The sequence below is a fragment of the Nerophis ophidion genome, linkage group LG14, assembly GCF_033978795.1.
Source record: "Nerophis ophidion isolate RoL-2023_Sa linkage group LG14, RoL_Noph_v1.0, whole genome shotgun sequence".
In the NCBI taxonomy this organism is placed as follows: domain Eukaryota; kingdom Metazoa; phylum Chordata; class Actinopteri; order Syngnathiformes; family Syngnathidae; genus Nerophis; species Nerophis ophidion.
Window position 1 is genome coordinate 42319928 of NC_084624.1, and position 22500 is coordinate 42342427.

Genomic DNA, 22500 nt, shown 5'->3' on the forward strand with positions numbered 1-22500 from the left:
GCTCCCGCCTCAACTACCAGGAGAACGGATGGACGCCCTCGGACGACACGGTCCGTGAGTGGATCCAGGTCAGTGCCTCGCAGCTCCAAATCAAAGGACTGTTGTCTTGCCAGGTTTTCTTTTGGCTCGCCCTCCGTTTGAACCCCATCATACCGCAGAGATTTTGTTCACACGCGGTGAGGACATTGTTCGCTCTTTTGCGGCATTTCTGTGCACGTTGGAGCGTAAAATCTACATGCATTTTTTATCCCGACCTGCCTGCTCCACTTTGTCTACACTTGTGCTCCTCCCTGTTTAGTAGTACGCATCACGTCATGCCTTTGGTGTACTTGTAGTAATTTCACTGCTGCATATTAGTTGCTATTGACTACAGAGGGTGCGGTCCAAAGCGTGGCCTGGAGCCCACACCTCATTTTCAATTGGCTCATGGCACATTCTACAAACAAAATTACAGTTTTCTCTTGATTATCGTGAGAGTTACAGTATGTTCCAGAACCCTGATGGTAGGGGAATTTCCAAAGTAGGGACGCTATTTATTTTATGATTTATACTTTGTGCATAATATGCATTTGATGTTGTTATGAACTCTCCACACACTGTTATTAATCAATGTTTACTTATATAGCCCTAAATCACTAGTGTCTCAAAGGGCTGCACAAACCACTACGACATCCTCGGTAGGCCCACATAAGGGCAAGGAAAACTCACACCCAGTGGGACATCGGTGACAATGATGACTATGAGAACATGCTACTGTGAAAGATCAATCCATAATGGATCCAACACAGTCGCGAGAGTCCAGTCCAAAGCGGATCCAACACAGCAGCGAGAGTCCCGTTCACAGCGGAGCCAGCAGGAAACCATCCCAAGCGGAGGCTGATCAGCAGCGCAAAGATGTCCCCAGCCGATACACAGGCGAGCAGTACATGGCCACCGGATCGGACCGGACTACCTCCACAAAGGAGAGTGGGACATAGAAGAAAAAGAAAAGAAACGGCAGATCAACTGGTCTAAAAAGGGAGTCTATTTAAAGGCTAGAGTATACAAATGAGTTTTAAGGTGAGACTTAAATGCTTCTACTGAGGTAGCATCTCGAACTGTTACCGGGAGGGCATTCCAGAGTACTGGAGCCCGAAATGAAAAAGCTCTACAGCCCGCAGACTTTTTTTGGGCTTTGGGGATCACTAATAAGCCGGAGTCCTTTGAACGCAGATTTCTTGCCGGGACATATGGTACAATACAATCGGCAAGATAGGATGGAGCTAGACCGTGTAGTATTTTATACGTAAGTAGTAAAACCTTAAAGTCACATCTTAAGTGCACAGGAAGCCAGTGCAGGTGAGCCAGTACAGGCGTAATGTGATCAAACTTTCTTGTTCTTGTCAAAAGTCTAGCAGCCGCATTTTGTACCAACTGTAATCTTTTAATGCTAGACATGGGGAGACCCGAAAATAATACGTTACAGTAATCGAGGCGAGACGTAACAAACGCATGGATAATGATCTCAGCGTCTTTAGTGGACAGAATGGAGCGAATTTTAGCGATATTGCGGGGATGAAAGAAGGCCGTTTTAGTAACGCTTTTAATGTGTGCCTCAAAGGAGAGAGTTGGGTCGAAGATAATACCCAGATTCTTTACCGTGTCGCCTTGTTTAATTGTTTGGTTGTCAAATGTTAGAGTTGTATTATTAAATAGAGTTCGGTGTCTAGCAGGACCGATAATCAGCATTTCCGTTTTTTTGGCGTTGAGTTGCAAAAAGTTAGCGGACATCCATTGTTTAATTTCATCAAGACACGCCTCCAGCTGACTACAATCCGGCATGTTGGTCAGCTTTAGGGGCATGTAGAGTTGGAGTTGAATTAACGCACTATTATGCCTATTTTTTTTTTGTGATGCCCTGCTGGATGCATTAAACAATGTAGCAAGATGTTCCAAAATAAGAGAACAACTTAAACTCACATTATGGGAAAAAGTGCCAACATGGAACTGCCATACTTATTATTGAAGTCACAAAGTGCATTATTTTTTTAGAATGCCTCAAAAGAGCAGCTTGGATTTGGGGATATGCTCTGCCTGAGATAATCCTGATACCCACTACAACTATGGGAAATACTTTGCTTTGACTTTCACAAAGTCTAAGTCTAAGAGAGTGCATTAGTCTTTATTTTTTTTAAACATGCCTCAAAACAACAGCTACAAAAACAATGAAGGCACACAGTTTCAGTCCAGGGTAATACAGTAAACAATAACATGGTCCTCCTTTAGTGCAAGACTCCCTGGCATACTGTATAACAGGAAATTATAAACTGGGCTCCATCTGCCCTGCTCTAACGTGTTTGTATGAGTAACAAAAAAATGCTGCAAGCGAGTGGTGAGTGCTTGAAGTGGCCTAGCAGTCAGTCAGAGCTTCTGAAATGTTGTGTCGAGACAGGGGTGGTTTTTGTTGTGTTTCTGTTTTTTCTCGGCGGAGTCTTTAAGCAACAACTGTGTGGTGCTACTTTTTTTCGGAGTTTGCTTTTCATCCATCTTCCGCTTGTATTCATCGTGAAGTGAAGTGAAGTGAATTATATTTATATAGCGCTTTTCTCAGCTACAATCGGGCGGAAGGCGGGGTACAACCCCGCGACCCCGAAAGGGAATAAGCGGTAGAAAATGGATGGATGGATAGCGCTTTTCTCAAGTGACTCAAAGCGCTTTACATTGTGAAACCCAATATCTAAGTTACATTTAAACCAGTGTGGGTGGCACTGCGAGCAGATGGGTAAAGTGTCTTGCCCAAGGGCACAACGGCAGTGACTATGATGGCTGAAGCGGGAATCGAACCTGCAACCCTCAAGTTGCTGGCACGGCCACTCTACCAACCGAGCTATATCGCATCTCCTTATGATTCTTGAAGAGGTGGGAGATCAAATTGCTCGTATTAAAGGAAGACGTCTTGGTTCCTCCTCCCATAACCAACTTTTTGCATTCATTGCAAATTGCCAGTTTTTTATCCGTCAGACACACTTTAAGATAATCCCAAACCATAGACATGGTGTCGTTAGTCAGTGACTGAGCGAGTTGGCTTGTTAGCCACGGCTACAGCACCAGCAACAATACACTCTTGTTGTCGTTATGCTCCGCTCGTGGCGGTTTGATGAGGTCATCAAGCATCGCCAGTAAATCTCTCATGCTGCAGTCGTCAACTCCTGTGTTGTGTGTGGGAGAGGGGGGAGGGGAGGGGCTGCTGACTAGGTTTATAGCTGTATTTTACCGGATACGTACCACTCCGCACAACTGGGCTTTAAAAAGTCATTAATTTTACTTTTTGTAACCGAGACCGATAATTTCCGATATAACGTTTTAAAGCATTTATCGGCTGATAATATCGGCGGGCCGATAAGTAATTGTAACCTATAATATTTTAATTAGTTGCATGATGATGAGATGGTGTAATGGGGCGGTATAGCTCAGTTGGTAGAGCAGCCGTGCCAGCAACTTGAGGGTTGCAGGTTCGATCCCAGCTTCCGCCATCCTAGTCACTGCCGTAGTGTCCTTGGGCAAGACACTTTACCCACCTGCTCCCAGTGCCAACAACACTGGTTTAAATGTAACTTAGACATTGGGTTTCACTATGTAAAGCGCTTTGAGTCAAAGAGAGAAAAAGTGCTATATAAATATAATTCACTTCACTAATGAAGAATTGTTTGTGCAGTCTTCTTAAAAGACATTGTTGCTGTCGTCATATATTTTCTTCCTTCTTTTTGTAGCGAATGAAGATGCATCGACTTTGTAATGGTTGATATTAGATAGTAGCTTGTAGCTACGATGCGTTCCTTTAGCATAGCAATGGGGAGGGCCGCCTTTTCTCCAATGCAAGCAGCTTCTTCTGGGGCTTAGATTTTGTGCCAGAAGCCTGAGAAGGCGCAGATGGTTTGGACGACATCGAAGGGATACAAATAAATATAAATGTTCTCGTAAAAACAATGGAGCTAACACACCAGCTGAGCTAAAACAAGCAGGAGGTTCGATCTGACTGAGCCAATCAGCTGCCAGGACATGGATCACAACGCTCTGTGATTGGTTTGCCATCAACCAGTAGTGTTGCATGTTAAGCAGGGCAGCCCTACCAATGGATAAACAGCTTTGCCAGGCTTCAAACAGATTGATTGTCCCATAAACATGCATGTGCATACAAAAGTTGACTTGTAAAGGTTAGTGCATTTTAGCTCTATCCTGCAGTTTCACCTTAACGCCTAATATCTCTAATCTTTTATGAGTAGTGTGTATACCTTCTTAATATGTATGATTGGGTTCAGTCTTTTTTACAAGAGGAACAATTCAAAAATGCACTGTAGAACAAGAGAAGACAAGGATCTCTCTTTTCCTTCATTCTATCTGGAAGGACGGGTGTTGTGTGTGTGATAAAACTAAGTATCTGGGGCACATCATTGCGAACCTATTGGGTGATGAGGATGACCTATACAGACAGCGGCGTATTCTGTCTGCCCAAGCCAACATGCTGAGAAAGAAATGTTATTATTGTACAAATTATGTAAAGATCAACTTATTCAGAGCCTATTGCGCTCCTCTGTACACTGCCCCCCTGTGGGTAAAGTATAAGCAGAAAAGCATACAGAAGCTGCCGGTTGCTTATAATGATTGTATGAGACTTCTCCTGAGAATTCCAAGAAGCGCCAGTGCAAGCCAGATGTTTGTTAGTGTTGGGGTGCCCACTTTCTCAGCGTTGCTACGCAACCTTATGTACATACCTCGTTTCCATATGAGTTGGGAAATTGTGTTAGATGTAAATACAAACGGAATACAATGATTTGCAAATCGTTTTCAACCCATATTCAATTGAATGCACTACAAAGACAAGATATTTGATGTTCAAACTCATAAACTTTTTTTTTTGCAAATAATAATTAACTTAGAATTTCCTGGCTGCAACACGTGCTAAAGTAGTTGGGAAAGGGCATGTTCACCACTGTTAAATCACCTTTTCATTTAACGACACTCTATAAACATTTGGGAACTGAGGAAACTAATTGTTGAAGCTTTGAAAGTGGAATTCTTTCCCATTCTTGTTTTATGTAGAGCTTCAGTCGTTCAACAGTCCGGGGTCTCGGCTGTCGTATTTTACGCTTCATAATGGGCCACACATTTTCGATGGGAGACAGGACTGGACTGCAGGCGGGCCAGGAAAGTGCCCGCACTCGTTTTTTTACGAAGCCACGCTGTTGTAACAGGTGCTGAATGTGGCTTGGCATTGTCTTGCTGAAATAAGCAGGGGCTTCCATAAAAAAAGATGGCGCTTGGATGGCAGCATATGTTGTTCCAAAACCTGTATGTACCTTTCAGCATTAATGGTGCCTTCACAGATGTGTAAGTCACCCATGCCTTGGGCACTAATGCACCCCCATACCATCACAGATGCTGGCTTTTGAACTTTGCGTTGATAACAGTCTGGATGGTTCGCTTCCCCTTTAGTCCGGACGACACGATGTCGAATATTTCCAAAAACTATTTGAAATGTTGACTCGTCAGACCACAGAACACGTTTCCACTTTGCATCAGTCCATCTCCGATGATCTTGGGCCCAGAGAAGCCGGCGGCATTTCTGTATGTTGTTGATAAATGGCTTTCACTTTGCATATTAGAGCTTTAACTTGCACTTACAGATGTAGCGACGAACTGTATTTAGTGACAGTAGTTTTCTGAAGTGTTCCTGAGCGCATGTGGTGATATCCTTTAGAGATTGATGTCAGTTTTTGATACAGTGCCGTCTGAGGGATCGAAGGTCACGGTCATTCAATGTTGGTTTCCGGCCATGCCGCTTACGTGGAGTGATTGTTCCAGATTCTCTGAACCTTTTGATGATATTATGGACAGTAGCTGTTGAAATCCCTAAATGTCTTACAATTGCACTTTGAGAATTGTTGATCTTAAACTGTTTGACTATTTGCTCACGCAATTGTGGACAAAGGGGTGTACCTCGCCCCATCCTTTCTTGTGAAAGACTGAGCATTTTTTGAGAAGCTGTTTTTATACCCAATCATGGCACCCACCTGTTCCCAATTAGCCTGCGCACCTGTGGGATGTTCCAAAAGAGTGTTTGATGAGCATTCCACAACTTTATCAGTATATATTGCCACCTTTCCCAACTTCTTTGTCACTTGCTGCTGGCATCAAATTCTAAAGTTAGTGATTATTTGCAAAAAAAAAATGTTTATCTGTTTGAACATCAAATATATTGTCTTTGTAGCATATTCAACTGAATATGGGTTTAACATTATTTGCAAATCATTGTATTCCGTTTATATTTACATCTAACACAATTTCCCAACTCGTATGGAAACGGGGTTTGTATAAGTTTATGTGTAGGGCATCTAAGTCTGAAAATGACATAATGAGTACCTGTTTGTACTCATCTGGACTGTGCATGTTTGTATGTCAGAAACTGACATATTTGCTTTATGTTTTATAGTGTGTCTGCCTCACAATACGAAGGTCCTGAATAGTCCTGGGTTCAATCTCGGGCTCGGGATCGTTCTGTGTGGAGTTTGCATGTTCTTCCCGTGACTGGGTGGGTTCCCTCCGGGTACTCCGGCTTCCTCCCACTTCCAAAGACATGCACCTGGGGATAGGTTGATTGACAACACTAAATTGGCCCTAGTGTGTGAATGTGAGTGTGAATGTTGTCTGTCTATCTGTGTTGGCCCTGCGATGATGTGGCGACTTGTCCAGGGTGTACCCCGCCTTCCGCCCGATTGTAGCTGAGAGAGGCACCAACGCCCCCCGCCACCCCAAAGGGAATAAGCGGTGGCAGAATAGATGGATGGATGAATGGATGTTTTGTTTTTTTTGTTTTATCATTTTGTTTTTAATGTCTTGTATAGTGTTTTTACATGTTTATTGGATCTTAAAGGGGAACATTATCACAATTTCAGAAGGGTTAAAACCAATAAAAATCAGTTCCCAGTGGCTTATTTTATTTTTCAAAGTTTTTTTCAAAATTTTACCCATCATGGAATATCCCGAAAAAAGGCTTTAAAGTGCCTGATTTTCGCTATCTGTGAAGCCACCGTCCATTTTCCTGTGACGTCATCCAGTGATGCCAATACAAACAACATGGCGGATAGCACAGCAAGATATAGCGACATTAGCTCTGATTCGGACTCGAATTTCAGAGGCTTAAGCGATTCAACAGATTACGCATTTATTGAAACGGATGGTTGGAGTATGGAGGCAGATAGCGAAAACAAAATAGAAGAAGAAACTGAAGCTATTGAGCGAATAGCTATTGACGCTATTTGGCGATCGCCTTCTAACCAACGATTGAGTGTCGCAGGATATCCATACATCTATGTGCCATGTCTGCCCTAGCATCGCCGGTAAAATGTTCAGACCAAACGATCGGGACTTTCGCATCTTGTGACACTGGAGCAACTTAAATCCGTCGATTGGTAAGTGTTTGTTTGGCATTAAATGTTGGTGGAGGGAAAGGCTGGATGCAAATATAGCTACAAATGTACATACAGCTAGCCTAAATAGCATGTTGGCATCAATTAACATGCCGTGCTAATCAATGCGCACTCCACGTAAGTCAACTTGAATCCGTCCCTGATCGTGTTGTTACATCCTCCGACAACACACCGACGAGGCATGATGTTTCCTAGATATGGAAAACAGTCGAAAAAACGGAAAATAACAGAGCTGATTTGACTTGGTGTTTGTAATGTGTTTGAGAAAATGCGTATTGACTACCTATGTGACGTCACAACCGAGTGCGAATAATAGAAAGGCGTTTAATTCGCCAAAATTCCCCCATTTGGAGTTTGGAAATCGGTTAAAAAAATATATGTTTTTTTTCCTGCAACATCAAGTTATATATTGACGCTTACATAGGTCTGGTGATAATGTTCTCCTTTAAGGTCTGCCGGGGGCGGTATAGCTCGGTTGGTAGAGCGGGAATGCCAGAAACTTGAGGGTTGCAGGTTCAATTCCCACTTCCGCCATCCTGTTCACTACCGTTGTGTCCTTGGGCAAGACACTTTACCCACCTAATCCCAGTGCCACCCACACTGGTTTATATGTAAAAAATTGATATTGGGTTTCAATATGTAAAGTGCTTTGAGTCACTAGAGAGAAAGCGCTTTATAAATATAATTTAAAAAATAAAAAAAAATAAAAATAAATAAAGATTGATGATGATGATGATGATGAGAGCAAAGCTGCCAGCCCTACAGAGTTTGTGCATCTCCAAGAAACCAGATTGTTTTTTTGTCTAATTGGCCCCTCAGAATAATAAAAACTAACGTTTGAGGCCCGGTCCCATTGTGCAGGACAGGAACTCATAGAGGAAGCCGCACAATGGCCCTCGCTTCCTTGCTGTGGGGGTGGAAACAGGAAGTGGCCAGGAAGGCAGTGTGGGCAGCGTATTAGTAGTAGCATCTCTCTATTGTCTGTCTGGGGACTTCTCACGGCTTCTGGGCTATTGCTCCCCCGGGATGCCGGAAAACAATCAGCGTTTGACACAAGGGGTTCAAAGGTTTATAAAGTTAGCAGGATGGTCTTCCTTTAAGTGTTTTGCTGGAGTTATCATGTGTGTCATCATTTAATGCTGCTGACTGGTTTGGAACAAGACTTGTGAGCGTGGCAAAGTGGAGCCCCAGACATTGTATCGGCTGGGGACATCTCTGCGCTGCTGATCAGCCTCCGCTTGGGATGGTTTCCTGCTGGCTCCGCTGTGAACGGGACTCTCGCTGCTGTGTTGGATCCGCTTTGGACTGGACTCTCGCGACTGTGTTGGATCCATTATGGATTGATCTTTCACAGTATCATGTTCTCATATGTTCTCATAGTCATCAGTATCATCAGTATCACAGTATCACGTTCTCATAGTCATTATTGTCACCGATGTCCCACTGGGTGTGAGTTTTCCTTGCCCGAGGATGTCGTAGTGGTTTGTGCAGCCCTTTGAGACACTAGTGATTTAGGGCTATATAAGTAAACATTGATTGATTGATTGATTGATTGATTGACCCGCTGCTAGAGTAAATTAGACGTTCTCAGAATCTTGGCTTCCATAGTTTCTAATATTCAGTGTAGATCTAACGGGAATCTTCATTCAGTGGGTTCACACTAACAACCTCTCACAGTGCAGCTTGTGGTGGGCCGCCTCCAGGTCCAGCTGGGCCCTTCTGTTCTGTGAGCAACGTCTTGTTGGCAGCTCCCGCTAAGGTTACAGCAGGTTGCAATCTCTCCCCCCCTACACTCGCCACCGTTATTTACAACCTCACAAATCATCGTGAGCCCTTTCAGCTGCGCGCTGGGGTTTTGCAAGAAGAGTCGTCCGCGTGGTTCAACGACGTGCACGTCGTCCCCCTCCCCGGCTGCGACTGCATCCATCCTCCTCGAGAAGTAATCACTTAGTTCATCCTCACATGCTTCGCTTGCCCACAAACACATCTTTTATTCATTTCCAGGTCTTCATATTTGATGGAAACTATTTTAAGGTTGCTATTCACAATGACGTCACACTGAGATCATTATCTTTTTTTCAGACTGAGGCTGTAATCACATTTTAAACGGGATTGGTTAGAGAGTGTGTAGTAGTTTAAAAGTACACATTATATACACACACACACACAACAATGACGATCATAGCATTTGCTAAACCCATCTGATTACTGGGATGTCATCCCCGCACAGCTCACAGTCACTTGGACATGAAGCAACACTCCTTGCACATGTGTGTGTGCAGCAGTGATGTGCTGTCAGGGGAGGCAAGTGAGGCAGTGCCTCACCTGCCACCACGTGGCTTTACCATGAGATGTTCCAAAACAAAGTAATAAAATGTAATACGTTTTAATATTTCTCTTTTGGTTTATGCTTTCATTCTGATTTTGGTGTGGTTCCTGTATATTTTGATCATTTTCATGGTCAAAATCACGTAAATTCCATGTTTACTGATCAAAACATTGCAGCAGATGAGAAGTGAGGCAGACACAGGCGGTGCCTCCACGGCTACACACAGTGTGTATTGGGCGTGCGTGCGAGGGGGAGCATGCTTGTTGCCATGTGGAAAAGGCACCTTGAGGCAGCAAGTACCTCTGCCTCAAGGTAGGGGGCGATATATTGTCAACTTGCAGTTCAATGCTTCAGCAGTACTCTGACTCGCAACGCTGGGAGAAGTGGGGGCGCTCAAGCTAGCAGACACGGGTCTCTCCAGCGGAATCCAGCATCTTTTCTTTTAACTGTATTTATAACAAACATGGCATTTTTATTAGAATAAGCCAGTGTTTGTGGGTGTTTTTTGTCAGATGCAAAAATATTGTTTAATTTCTTGGAATGAAATTGAATTAAATGAATGTTTCTGCCAATATGGAGGATTGTATACTGTATCCAAGATTAAATACTTCTCTAAACTGGACTTTAAGACAAAATGAATGCGATCATACAAAGTACGTTTTCATGTAGGATAGCTATTGCTGTTTCAGATACAAATACAGAAAGGTAATATACACACACAATACTTAATTTATTTTGTTAAAAGCAAATGGGACCAAGAAGTATTAAATAACAACTTTATCAAATACTTTTTGGACCCATTTATCATATCATAATATCATTATGATAACGTTTTTATGAAAGCGAATAACACCTCCCTAGGGAGGTGTTTAGGGCACGTCCAACCGGTAAGAGGCCACGGGGAAGACCCAGGACACGTTGGGAAGACTATGTCTCCCGGCTGGCCTGGGAACGCCTCTGGATCCCCCGGGAAGAACTAGACGAAGTGGCTGGGGAGAAGGAAGTCTGGGTTTCCCTGCTTAGGCTGTTGCCCCCGCGACCCGACCTCGGATAAGCGTAAGAAGATGGATGGATGGATGGAATAACACCCTTTTTTCCCTGTAACTCTAATGTGCAACCTAAATCAACAATGACTAGAGCTGCACATATAAATTTAAGTAAAAAAACAAAAGAAGAAAAAAAAGTATGTATGCCTCACCTGGTGTTTAGTTCACCGCACGTCACTGGTGTGCAGGGCAGACCCGTGGCATGAACATTCAATGTGGTTGATTTGGGCCAAAACCAGTTGGGCGGGCGAATGTTACCTATCATGAATTGATTAACACGGACCCCGACTTAAACAAGTTGAAAAACTTATTGGGGTGTTACCATTTAGTGGTCAATTGTACGGAATATGTACTGTACTGTGCAATCTACTAATATCAATCAATCAAAAGCCTAGACTTTGGTAAATATTTTTAAAATATATATTTCATTTAAATACAACCTCATTAAAGTTACAATCGAATCTATTTTGCTGTCAAAGTTCAATACAAATTTTGTTGTAATCATCCATCCATCCATGGATGGATGGAAGTTCATTAGAAATTTTCTTGCAATCAAATTAGTAATATGTCACACAACATAGACTCAAAAATGCAAAATGGTTCATTCCTCCAGGTAGCGGCAAAACCAGCATGGAACATTTCACTCTTCACTCAACATATTTGTACATTAACACACAGCACACAGCGTCAACATTTAGGAACCAGAATAATGTGATAGAAGAAAGTAAAACAAAGTTTAAAAAATGAGTACCTCTATTTGTGGCAGTATCAGACAGTTATTTTTAATGTTTATATTTTTGCATCCAAGCACTAGAGGTGGGGGAAATAATCGATTTTTAGATGCATCGCAATTCGGACATGGATGATTATAAAATTGCTTAGTCCATCCATCCATTCATCAACTTCCGCTTATCCGAGGTCGGGTCGCAGGGGCAGCAGCCTAAGCAGGAAAGCCCAGGCTTCCCTCTCCCCAGCCACTGATCCAGCTCTTCCATGGGGATCCCGAGGCGTTCCCAGGCCAGCCGGGAGACATAGTCTTCCCAACGTGTCCTGGGTCTTCCCCGTGGCCTCCTACCTGTCGGACGTGCCCTAAACACTTCCCTAGGGAGGCGTTCGGGTGGCATCCTGACCAGATGCCCGAACCACCTCATCTGGCTCCTCTCGATGTGGAGGAGCAGCGGCTTTACTTTGAGCTCCTCCCGGATGGCAGAGCTTCTCACCCTATCTCTAAGGGAGAGCCCCGCCACACGGCGGAGGAAACTCATTTCGGCCGCTTGTACCCGTGATCTTATCCTTTTGGTCATAACCCAAAAAGCTCATGACCATAGGTGAGGATGGGAATGTAGATCGACCGGTAAATTGAGAGCTTTGCCTTCCGGCTCAGCTCCTTCTTCACAACAATGGATCGATACAGCGTCCGCATTACTGAAGACGCCGCACCGATCCGCCTGTCGATCTCACGATCCACTCTTCCCCCACTCGTGAACAAGACTCCTAGGTACTTGAACTCCTCCACTTGGGGCAGGGTCTCCTCCCCAACCCGGAGATGTCAGTCCACCCTTTTCCGGGGGAGAACCGTGGACTCGGACTTGGAGGTGCTGATTTTCATTCCAGTCGCTTCACACTCGGCTGCGAACCGATCCAGTGAGAGCTGAAGATCCTGGCCAGATGAAGCTATCAGGACCACATCATCTGCAAAAAGCAGAGACCTAATCCCGTGGCCACCAAAATTCCTTAGTGAACGTCAATAATCGATAATCGATTCATTTATCGTAAATAATGTACTGCAGACAGTTCCAAAATTTTGCTGACCGCATCGAGCCACCTCACTGAGAGATCTGACCAGCTCCTTGATTTTAGGGCACGTATGTTTCAGTTTTCCACACATTTACATTAATTTAGTAAATGTGAGAATTAATTGAACAGGTTCTTTTGACAAATTGACTGTTTTTTTTAAAGTTGCAAGTGATAAACGCTTATTTAGTGTAACGAAAAGAAATGTAAACCCGCATCAATATATATAAATCATAGATGCATCAATAATCGATTTCGGGGCGGTATATATAGCAAGGTTGGTAGAGTGGCCGTGCCAGCAACTTGAGGGTTCCAGGTTCGATCCCTGCTTCCGCCATCCTCGTCAGTGTCGTTGTTTCCTTGGGCAAGACACTTTACCCACCTGCTCTGAGTGCCACCCACACTGGTTTAAATGTAACTTACATATTGGGTTTCACTTTGTAAAAGCGCTTTGAGTCACTAGAGAAAAGGGCTATATAAATATAATTCACTTTACTTCACTAATCGAGTAGTAGCTCCTGAATTGTAGTTTTGAGGTGGCCGAAGATTTGAAAGTTTAGGATAGGTTGGGTGCCCTCCAGGAGTCTAATAACGCTTGTCCCTCTCAAGGTCGCGGGGGGCTGGAACCTATCCCAGCTGCACTCGTGCGGAAGGTAGGGTACACCCTGGACAATTCACCACCTCATCGCAGGGCCAGCACAGATAGACAGACAACATTCACACTCACATTCACACACTAGGGACCATTTAGTGTTGCCAATCAACCTATCCCCAGGTGTCTTTGGAGGTGGGAGGTAGCCGGTATTCACCCGGAGGAAACCCATGCAGTCACAGGGAGAACATGCAAACTCCACAAAGAAATACCCCTAGCCCGGGAATGAAACCCAAGACCTTCTTGCTGAGGCACGAGCACTAACTACTGTTACACAGTGCTGTCCATAATAATAATAAATAAGTCATATTAAAGGCCTACTGAAACCCACTACTGCCCACCACGCTGTGTGATAGTTTATATATCAATGATCAATCAATCAATCAATGTTTATTTATTTAGCCCTAAATCACAAATGTCTCAAAGGACTGCACAAATCATTACGACTACGACATCCTCGGAAGAACCCACAAAAGGGCAAGGAAAATTCATACCCAGTGGGCAGGGAGAATTCACATCCAGTGGGACGCCAGTGACAATGCTGACTATGAGAAACCTTGGAGAGGACCTCAGATGTGGGACCGAAAGCAATGGATGTCGAGCGGGTCTAACATGATACTGTGAAAGTTCAATCCATAGTGGCTCCAACACAGCCGCGAGAGTTCAGTTCAAAGCGAATCCAAGACAGCAGCGAGAGTTCCGTCCACAGGAAACCATCCCAAGCGGAGGCGGATCAGCATCGTAGAGATGTCCCCAACCGATACACAGGCGAGCGGTCCATCCTGGGTCCCGACTCTGGACAGCCAGTACTTCATCCATGGTCATCGGACCGGACCCCCTCCACAAGGGAGGGGGGGACATAGGAGAAAAAAGAAAAGAAGCGGTAGATCAACTGGTCTAAAAAGGAGGTCTATTTAAAGGCTAGAGTATACAGATGATTTTTTAGGTGAGACTTAAATGCTTCTACTGAGGTAGCATCTCGAACTGTTACCAGGATGAAATATTAACATTGCAACACATGCCAATACGGCCTTTTTAGTTGACTAAATTGCAATTTTAAATTTCCCGGGAGTTTCGTCTTGAAAACGTTGTGTAATGATGACGTGTACGCGTGACGTCACGGGCTGTTAGGAAGTATGAGCGCTGCACACACACACAGCTAAAAGTCGTCTGATTTAATCGCATAATTACACAGTATTTGGGAGATCTGTGTTGCTGAATCTTTTGCAATTTGTTCAATTAATAATGGAGAAGTCAAAGTAGAAAGATGGAGTTGGGAAGCTTTAGCCTTTAGCCACACAAACACACGGTGATTCTTTGTTTAAAATTCCCGGAGGTGAAACTTTACTATGGATCACAACAGTCAAGCGAACATGGATCCCGACCGAATGTCAACTAGCAAGTTTCGGTGGGAAAATTGTGGTAAAAAGTCGCTTCTTACCGGAGATCAGCTGAGTTTGCCCCGTCCATGCAGCTGCCGTCGACTTCCCTGAGACATTGGCGTCAAGACACCCGTGGACACACCCCTCCGACTATCAGGTACTGTTAAACTCACTAAAACACTAGCAACACAATAGAAAGATAAGGGATTTCCAAGAATTATCCTGGTAAATGTATTTATAAACATCTGAATCCGTACCAATGCAATCACTTTTTTGGGGGGGTTTTTCTAGTCCGTCGCTATCAATATCCTCAAACACAAATCTTTCATCCTCGCTCAAATTAATGGGGAAATTGTCGTTTTCTCGCTGCGAATAGCTGTTTTTGTTGGAGGCTCCCATTAAAAACAATGTGAATATGTGAGGAGCCATCAACATGTGATGTCATCGTCTGCGACTTACGGTAAAGGCAGGGCTTTTCTGTTAGCCACCGAGTCGAGACCCAGGATGGACCGCTCCTCGGGACCCAGGATGGACCGCTCGCCTGTATCGGTTGGGGACATCTCTACGCTGCTGATCCGCTTGAGATGGTTTCCTGTGGACGGGACTCTCGCTGCTGTCTTGGAGCCACTATGGATTGAACTTTCACAGTATCATGTTAGACCCGCTCGACATCCATTGCTTTCGGTCCCCTAGAGGGGGGGGGGGTTGCCCACATCTGAGGTCCTCTCCAAGGTTTCTCATAGTCAGCATTGTCACTGGCGTCCCACTGGATGTGAATTCTCCCTGCCCACTGGGTGTGAGTTTTCCTTGCCCTTTTGTGGGTTCTTCCGAGGATGTTGTAGTCGTAATGGTTTGTGCAGCCCTTTGAGACATTTGTGATTTAGGGCTATATAAATAAACATTGATTGATTGATTGATTGAAAGTTGCAAACTTTATTTTGGATGTTCTCTACTAAATCCTTTCAGCAAAAATATGGCAATATCGCGAAATGATCAAGTATGACACATAGAATGGACCCGCTATCCCCGTTTAAATAAGAAAATCTCATTTCAGTAGGCCTTTAAAGCTCAAAATGAGGCAAGAAACAGAATCTCGGCGAGGGCGGGCCCTGTGTGAGTATGTGAGTGTGTACATGCGTACGGTCTAATCCCGCGTAGAAACTCCAGTCTTTAGCACAATGCATACATTGACTGGCTGTTGAGGGAACAATGGCAGCCCAGGAAATGTTTCCTTCCCCTCTTGACTTTTAAGGTATTTATAGTCATAAAAGTATTCGTCCTCAGGATCTCTTTCACGCCATCAGGAAGAAGTCAGCATCTGGAGAACACATACAGGCCTCTTGTGAGCGGGGCGGCATGTCAAAGTCAGACAGGGAAACAAAGGATCCCCCCAGACAATGTAGTTTGGTCTCACTACATGTGGTGAACCTCCACTGTGAACCTCCATGTTTGGAAGGGACGATAAGCAGTGTTAACAGCAGACTGAAAATGGACGGAAGAACCGCTCTCAGCTGTCGGACATCCAAATTTACAAGAGCTATGTCATGATATTTTTTTGGTCTCGATGGTCACTTATATAAATAATAAAATGATAAATGGGTTGTACTTGTATAGCGCTTTTCTACCTTCAAGGTACTCAAAGCGCTTTGACACTACTTCCACATTTACCCATTCACACACTGATGGAGGGAGCTGCCATGCAAGGCGCCAACCAGCACCCATCAGGAGCAAGGGTGAAGTGTCTTGCTCAGGACACAACGGACGTGACGAGGTTGGTACTAGGTGGGGATTGAACCAGGGACGCTCGGGTTGCGCATGGCCACTCTCCCCACTGCGCCACGCCGTCCTTTTATATAAAATGTAATATGCAAAATTCCTCACATATATCGTGTAATACAAGTCTAACAATTTTAACCAATCTTTTAAAATAATATTTTTTTATGAATATATCAAAAAGTGCTTTGGGTACATTATACTTGTGTAAAGTACTTAGTTGCACACACTGCACACTGTTCTGAGCGTGACAAATGAGAAAGATGATTAAAGGCTGCTTAAAAGCAATTTTTCCGCAGCAATATTCATTTTTGATTGATTGATTGATACTTGGGCTTCACGGTGGCAGAGGGGTTAGTGCATCTGCCTCACAATACGAAGTTCCTGTAGTCCTGGGTTCAAATCCAGGCTCGGGATCTTTCTGTGTGGAGTTTGCATGTTCTCCCTGTGAATGCGTGGGTTCCCTCCCACTTCCAAAGACATGCACCTGGGGATAGGTTGATTGGCAACACTAAATTGGCCCTAGTGTGTGAATGTGAGTGTGAATGTTGTCTGTCTATCTGTGTTGGCCCTGCGATGAGGTGGCGACTTGTCCAGGGTGTACCCTGCCTTCCGCCCGATTGTAGCTGGGATAGGCGCCAGCGCCCCCCGTGACCCCGAAAGGGAATAAGCGGTAGAAAATGGATGGATGGATGATTGATACTTTTATTAGTAGATTTCACAGTACAGTACATATTCCGTACAATCGACCACTAAATGGTAACACCCGAATAAGTTTTTCAACTTGTTTAAGTCGGGGTCCACGACTCATGATGACGAGAAGCCAAAATCTAAATCGGAATAATAGTCCAGCCCTAATTGAAAATGTGCACAAACTTTGATGGTATGGTATACAGTATATTTGTGTGCATATACAAACCCCGTTTCCATATGAGTTGGGAAATAGTGTTAGATGTAAATACAAACGGAATACAATGATTTGCAAATCATTTTCAACCCGTATTCAGTTGAATATGCTACAAAGACAACATATTTGATGTTCAAACTGATAAACGTTTTGTTTTATTTTTTGCAAATAATCATTAACTTTAGAATTTGATGCCAGCAACACGTGACAAAGAAGTTGGGAAAGGTGGCCATAAATACTGATAAAGTTGAGGAATGCTAATCAAACACTTATTCGGAACATCCCACAGGTGTGCAGGCTAATTGGGAACAGGTGGGTGCCATGATTGGGTGTAAAAGCAGCTTCCATGAATTGCTAAGTAATTCACAAACAAAGATGGGGCGAGGGTCACCAATTTGTAAGCAAATTGTCGAACAGTTTTAGAACAACATTTCTCAACAAGCTATTGCAAGGAATTTAAAGATTTTACCATCTACTGTCTGTAAAATCATCAAAAGGTTCAGAGAATCTGGAGAAATCACTGCACGTAAGCGATGATATTACGGACTTTGAGCCCTCAGGCTGTACTGCATCAAAAACCGACATCAGTGTGTAAAGGATATCACCACATGGGCTCAGGAACACTTCATAAAACCACTATCAGTAACTACAGTTGGTTGGTACATCTGTAAGTGCAAGTTAAAACTCTACTATGCAAAGCGAAAGCCATTTATCAACAACACTCAGGAACGCCGCCGGCTTCGCTGGGCCTGAGCTCATCTAAGATGGACTGATGCAAAGTGGAAAAGTGTTCTGCTGTCTGACGAGTCCACATTTCAAATTATATTTGGAAACTGTGGACGTGGTGTGCGCCGGAACAAAGAGGAAAATAACCATCTGGATTTTTAAAGGCGCAAAGTTCAAAAGCCAGCATCTGTGATGGTATGGGGGTGTATTAGTGCCCAAGGCATGGGTAATTTACACATCTGTGAAGGCACCATTAATGCTGAATGATACATACAGGTTTTGGAGCAACATATGTTGTCATCCAAGCAACGTTATCATGGACGCCCCTGCTTATATAAGCAAAACAATGCCAAGCTATGTGTTACAACAGTGTGACTTCGTAGTAAAATAGTGCGGGTACTTTCCTGGCCCGCCTGCAGTCCAGACATGTCTCCCATCGAAAATGTGTGGCGCATTATGAAGCATAAAATACGACAACAAGACCCCGGACTGTTGAACAACTTAAGCTCTACATAAAACAAGAATGGTAAATAATTCCACTTTCAAAGCTTCAACAATTAGTTTCCTCAGTTCCCAAACGTTTATTGAGTGTTGTTAAAAGAAAATGTGATGTAACACAGTGGTGAACATGCCCTTTCCCAACTACTTTGGCACGTGTTGCAGCCATGACACTCCAAGTTAATGATTATTTGCAAAAAAAAATCAAGTTTATGAGTTTGAACATCAAATATGTTGTCTTTGTAGCATATTCAACTGAATATGGGTTGAAAAGGATTTGCAAATCATTGTATTCCGTTTATATTTACATCTAACGCAATTTCCCAACTCATATGGAAACGGGGTTTGTACATATACAGTTGTGGTCAAAAGTTGACATACACTTGTAAAGAACATAATGTCATGGCTGTCTTGAGTTTCCAATAATTTCTACAACTTGTATTTTTTTGTGATAGATTAATCGGAGCACATACTTGTTTGTCACAAAAAACAGCTGTCATGATCCGTGGTCCGGATCATGTTTTGTGTTTTCTGTTTGTTTTGGACTCCTTTAGTTCCTGTTTGTGCACCTCCTGAGTTTAGTCACCATGGTTACTTATGATTTTCACCTGCCTCTTACGTTACGGACGCTCACCTGTTGCTCATCAGCGACTTTATTTAAGCGTGCCTTTTCCGGTCACTCGTCATGGTTTCATTGTTTTTATTCGCAACAGTTGCGTTGGTATTCTGGTTTCAGAGTTCATGATTCCTGTGCTAAGCGGTTTCCTTAGCTTCTATGATTCCTGTGCTAAGTAAGTTACCTTAGCTTCTCGTGTGATCAGCACGCATCCCTTTTGTGTTGTTTTTTTCCGTTTGCATCTACATTTATGATATAAGAGAAATAAATATTCACCTACCTGCATGCTTTTATCGGGAGTTGTTCGTTCTGCATTCTGGGAGAACGACCCCGGAGAGAGCTTAAACCCCCTTCCCAAAACCCCCACCCCAACGTGACAACGGCTCAATTTTTGTTTCATCTGACCACAGAACTTTCCTCCAGAAGGTCTTATATTTGTCCATGTGATGTCTGAAGGAACAAAAATTGAGCTGTTTGGCCACAATACCCAGCAATATGTTTGGAGGAGAAAAGTTGAGGCCTTTGATCCCAGGAACACCACACCTACCGTCAAGCATGGTGGTGGTAGCATTATTCTCTGGGCCTGTTTTGATGCCAATGGGACTGGTGCTTTACGGAGAGAAAATGTGACAATGAAAAAGGAGGATTACCTCCAAATTCTTAAGGACAATCTAAAATCATCAGCCCGGAGGTTGGGTCTTGGGCGCAGTTGGGTGTTCCAGCAGGACAGTGACCCCAAACATATGTCAAAAGTTGTAAAATCCATCCATCCATCCATCCATCCATCATCTTCCGCTTATCCGAGGTCGGGTCGCGGGGGCAACAGCCTAAGCAGGGAAACCCAGACTTCCCTCTCCCCAGCCACTTCGTCTAGCTCTTCCCGGGGATCCCGAGGCGTTCCCAGGCCAGCCGGGAGACATAGTCTTCCCAACGTGTCCTGGGTCTTCCCCGTGGCCTCCTACCGGTTGGACGTGCCCTAAACACCTCCCTAGGGAGGCGTTCGGGTGGCATCCTGACCAGATGCCCGAACCACCTCATCTGGCTCCTCTCGATGTGAAGGAGCAGCGGCTTTACTTTGAGTTCCTCCCGGATGGCAGAGCTTCTCACCCTATCTCTAAGGGAGAGCCCCGCCACACGGCGGAGGAAACTCATTTCGGCCGCTTGTACCCGTGATCTTATCCTTTCGGTCATGACCCAAAGCTCATGACCATAGGTGAGGATGGGAACGTAGATCGACCGGTAAATTGAGAGCTTTGCCTTCCGGCTCAGCTCCTTCTTCACCACAACGGACCGGTACAACGTCCGCATTACTGAAGACGCCGCACCGATCCGCCTGTCGATCTCACGATCCACTCTTCCCCCACTCGTGAACAAGACTCCTAGGTACTTGAACTCCTCCACTTGGGGCAGGGTCTCCTCCCCAACCCGGAGATGGCACTCCACCCTTTTCCGGGCGAGAACCATGGACTCGGACTTGGAGGTGCTGATTCTCATTCCGGTCGCTTCACACTCGGCTGCGAACCGATCCAGCGAGAGCTGAAGATCCCGGTCAGATGAAGCCATCAGGACCACATCATCTGCAAAAAGCAGAGACCTGATCCTGCGGTTACCAAACCGGAACCCCTCAACGCCTTGACTGCGCCTAGAAATTCTGTCCATAAAAGTTATGAACAGAATCGGTGACAAAGGACAGCCTTGGCGGAGTCCAACCCTCACTGGAAATGTGTTCGACTTACTGCCGGCAATGCGGACCAAGCTCTGGCACTGATCGTACAGGGAACGGACCGCCACAATAAGATAGTCCGATACCCCATACTCTCTGAGCACTCCCCACAGGACTTCCCGAGGGACACGGTCGAATGCCTTCTCCAAGTCCACAAAGCACATGTAGACTGGTTGGGCAAACTCCCATGCACCCTCAAGAACCCTGCCGAGAGTATAGAGCTGGTCCACAGTTCCGCGACCAGGACGAAAACCACACTGTTCCTCCTGAATCCGAGGTTCGACTATCCGACGTAGCCTCCTCTCCAGTACACCTGAATAAACCTTACCGGGAAGGCTGAGGAGTGTGATCCCACGATAGTTGGAACACACCCTCCTGTCCCCCTTCTTAAAGAGAGGAACCACCACCCCGGTCTGCCAATCCAGAGGTACCGCCCCCGATGTCCACGCGATGCTGCAAAGTCTTGTCAACCAAGACAGCCCCACAGCATCCAGAGCCTTAAGGAACTCCGGGCGGATCTCGTCCACCCCTGGGGCCTTGCCACCGAGGAGCTTTTTAACTACCTCAGCGACCTCAGCCCCAGAAATAGGAGAGACCACCACAGATTCCCCAGGCACTGCTTCCTCATAGGAAGACGTGTTGGTGGGATTGAGGAGGTCTTCGAAGTATTCCTTCCACCTATCCACAACATCCGCAGTCGTGGTCAGCAGAACACCATCCGCACCATACACGGTGTTGATAGTGCACTGCTTCCCCTTCCTGAGGCGGCGGACGGTGGTCCAGAATCGCTTCGAAGCCGTCCGGAAGTCGTTTTCCATGGCTTCCCCGAACTCTTCCCATGTCCGAGTTTTTGCCTCCGCGACCGCTGAAGCTGCACACCGCTTGGCCTGTCGGTACCTGTCCACTGCCTCCGGAGTCCTATGAGCCAAAAGGACCCGATAGGACTCCTTCTTCAGCTTGACGGCATCCCTCACCGCTGGTGTCCACCAAGGGGTTTTAGGATTGCCGCCACGACAGGCACCAACTACCTTGCGGCCACAGCTCCGATCTGCCGCCTCGACAATAGAGGTGCGGAACATGGTCCACTCGGACTCAATGTCCAGCACCTCCCTCGTGACATGTTCAAAGTTCTTCCGGAGGTGGGAATTGAAACTTTGTCTGACAGGAGACTCTGCCAGACGTTCCCAGCAGACCCTCACAATGCGTTTGGGCCTCCCAGGTCTGTCCGGCATCCTCCCCCACCATCGCAGCCAACTCACCACCAGGTGGTGATCGGTAGAAAGCTCCGCCCCTCTCTTCACCCGAGTGTCCATAACATGAGGCCGCAAATCCGATGACACAACTACAAAGTCGATCATGGAACCGCGGCCTAGGGTGTCCTGGTGCCAAGTGCACATATGGACACCCTTATGTTTGAACATGGTGTTTGTTATGGACAAACTGTGACGAGCACAAAAGTCCAATAACAAAACACCACTCGGGTTCAGATCCGGGCGGCCATTCTTCCCAATCACGCCTCTCCAGGTTTCACTGTCGTTGCCAACGTGAGCGTTGAAGTCTCCCAGTAGGACAACATTTATGATATAAG

General features: G+C 45.1%; 1 protein-coding gene across 2 annotated transcripts in view; it reads left to right on the forward strand.

Moving 5' to 3' along the window:
• LOC133568697 (neuropilin-1a-like) overlaps window positions 1-22500 on the forward strand; it is a 184109-nt gene that overhangs the window by 82989 nt on the left and 78620 nt on the right. For both annotated transcript variants that reach the window (XM_061920789.1, XM_061920790.1), the window contains exon 6: window positions 1-68. This exon is cut by the window's left edge and continues 99 nt beyond it. In XM_061920789.1, the coding sequence (XP_061776773.1) occupies window positions 1-68 (68 nt within the window). The remainder of the gene's footprint in view (window positions 69-22500) is intronic.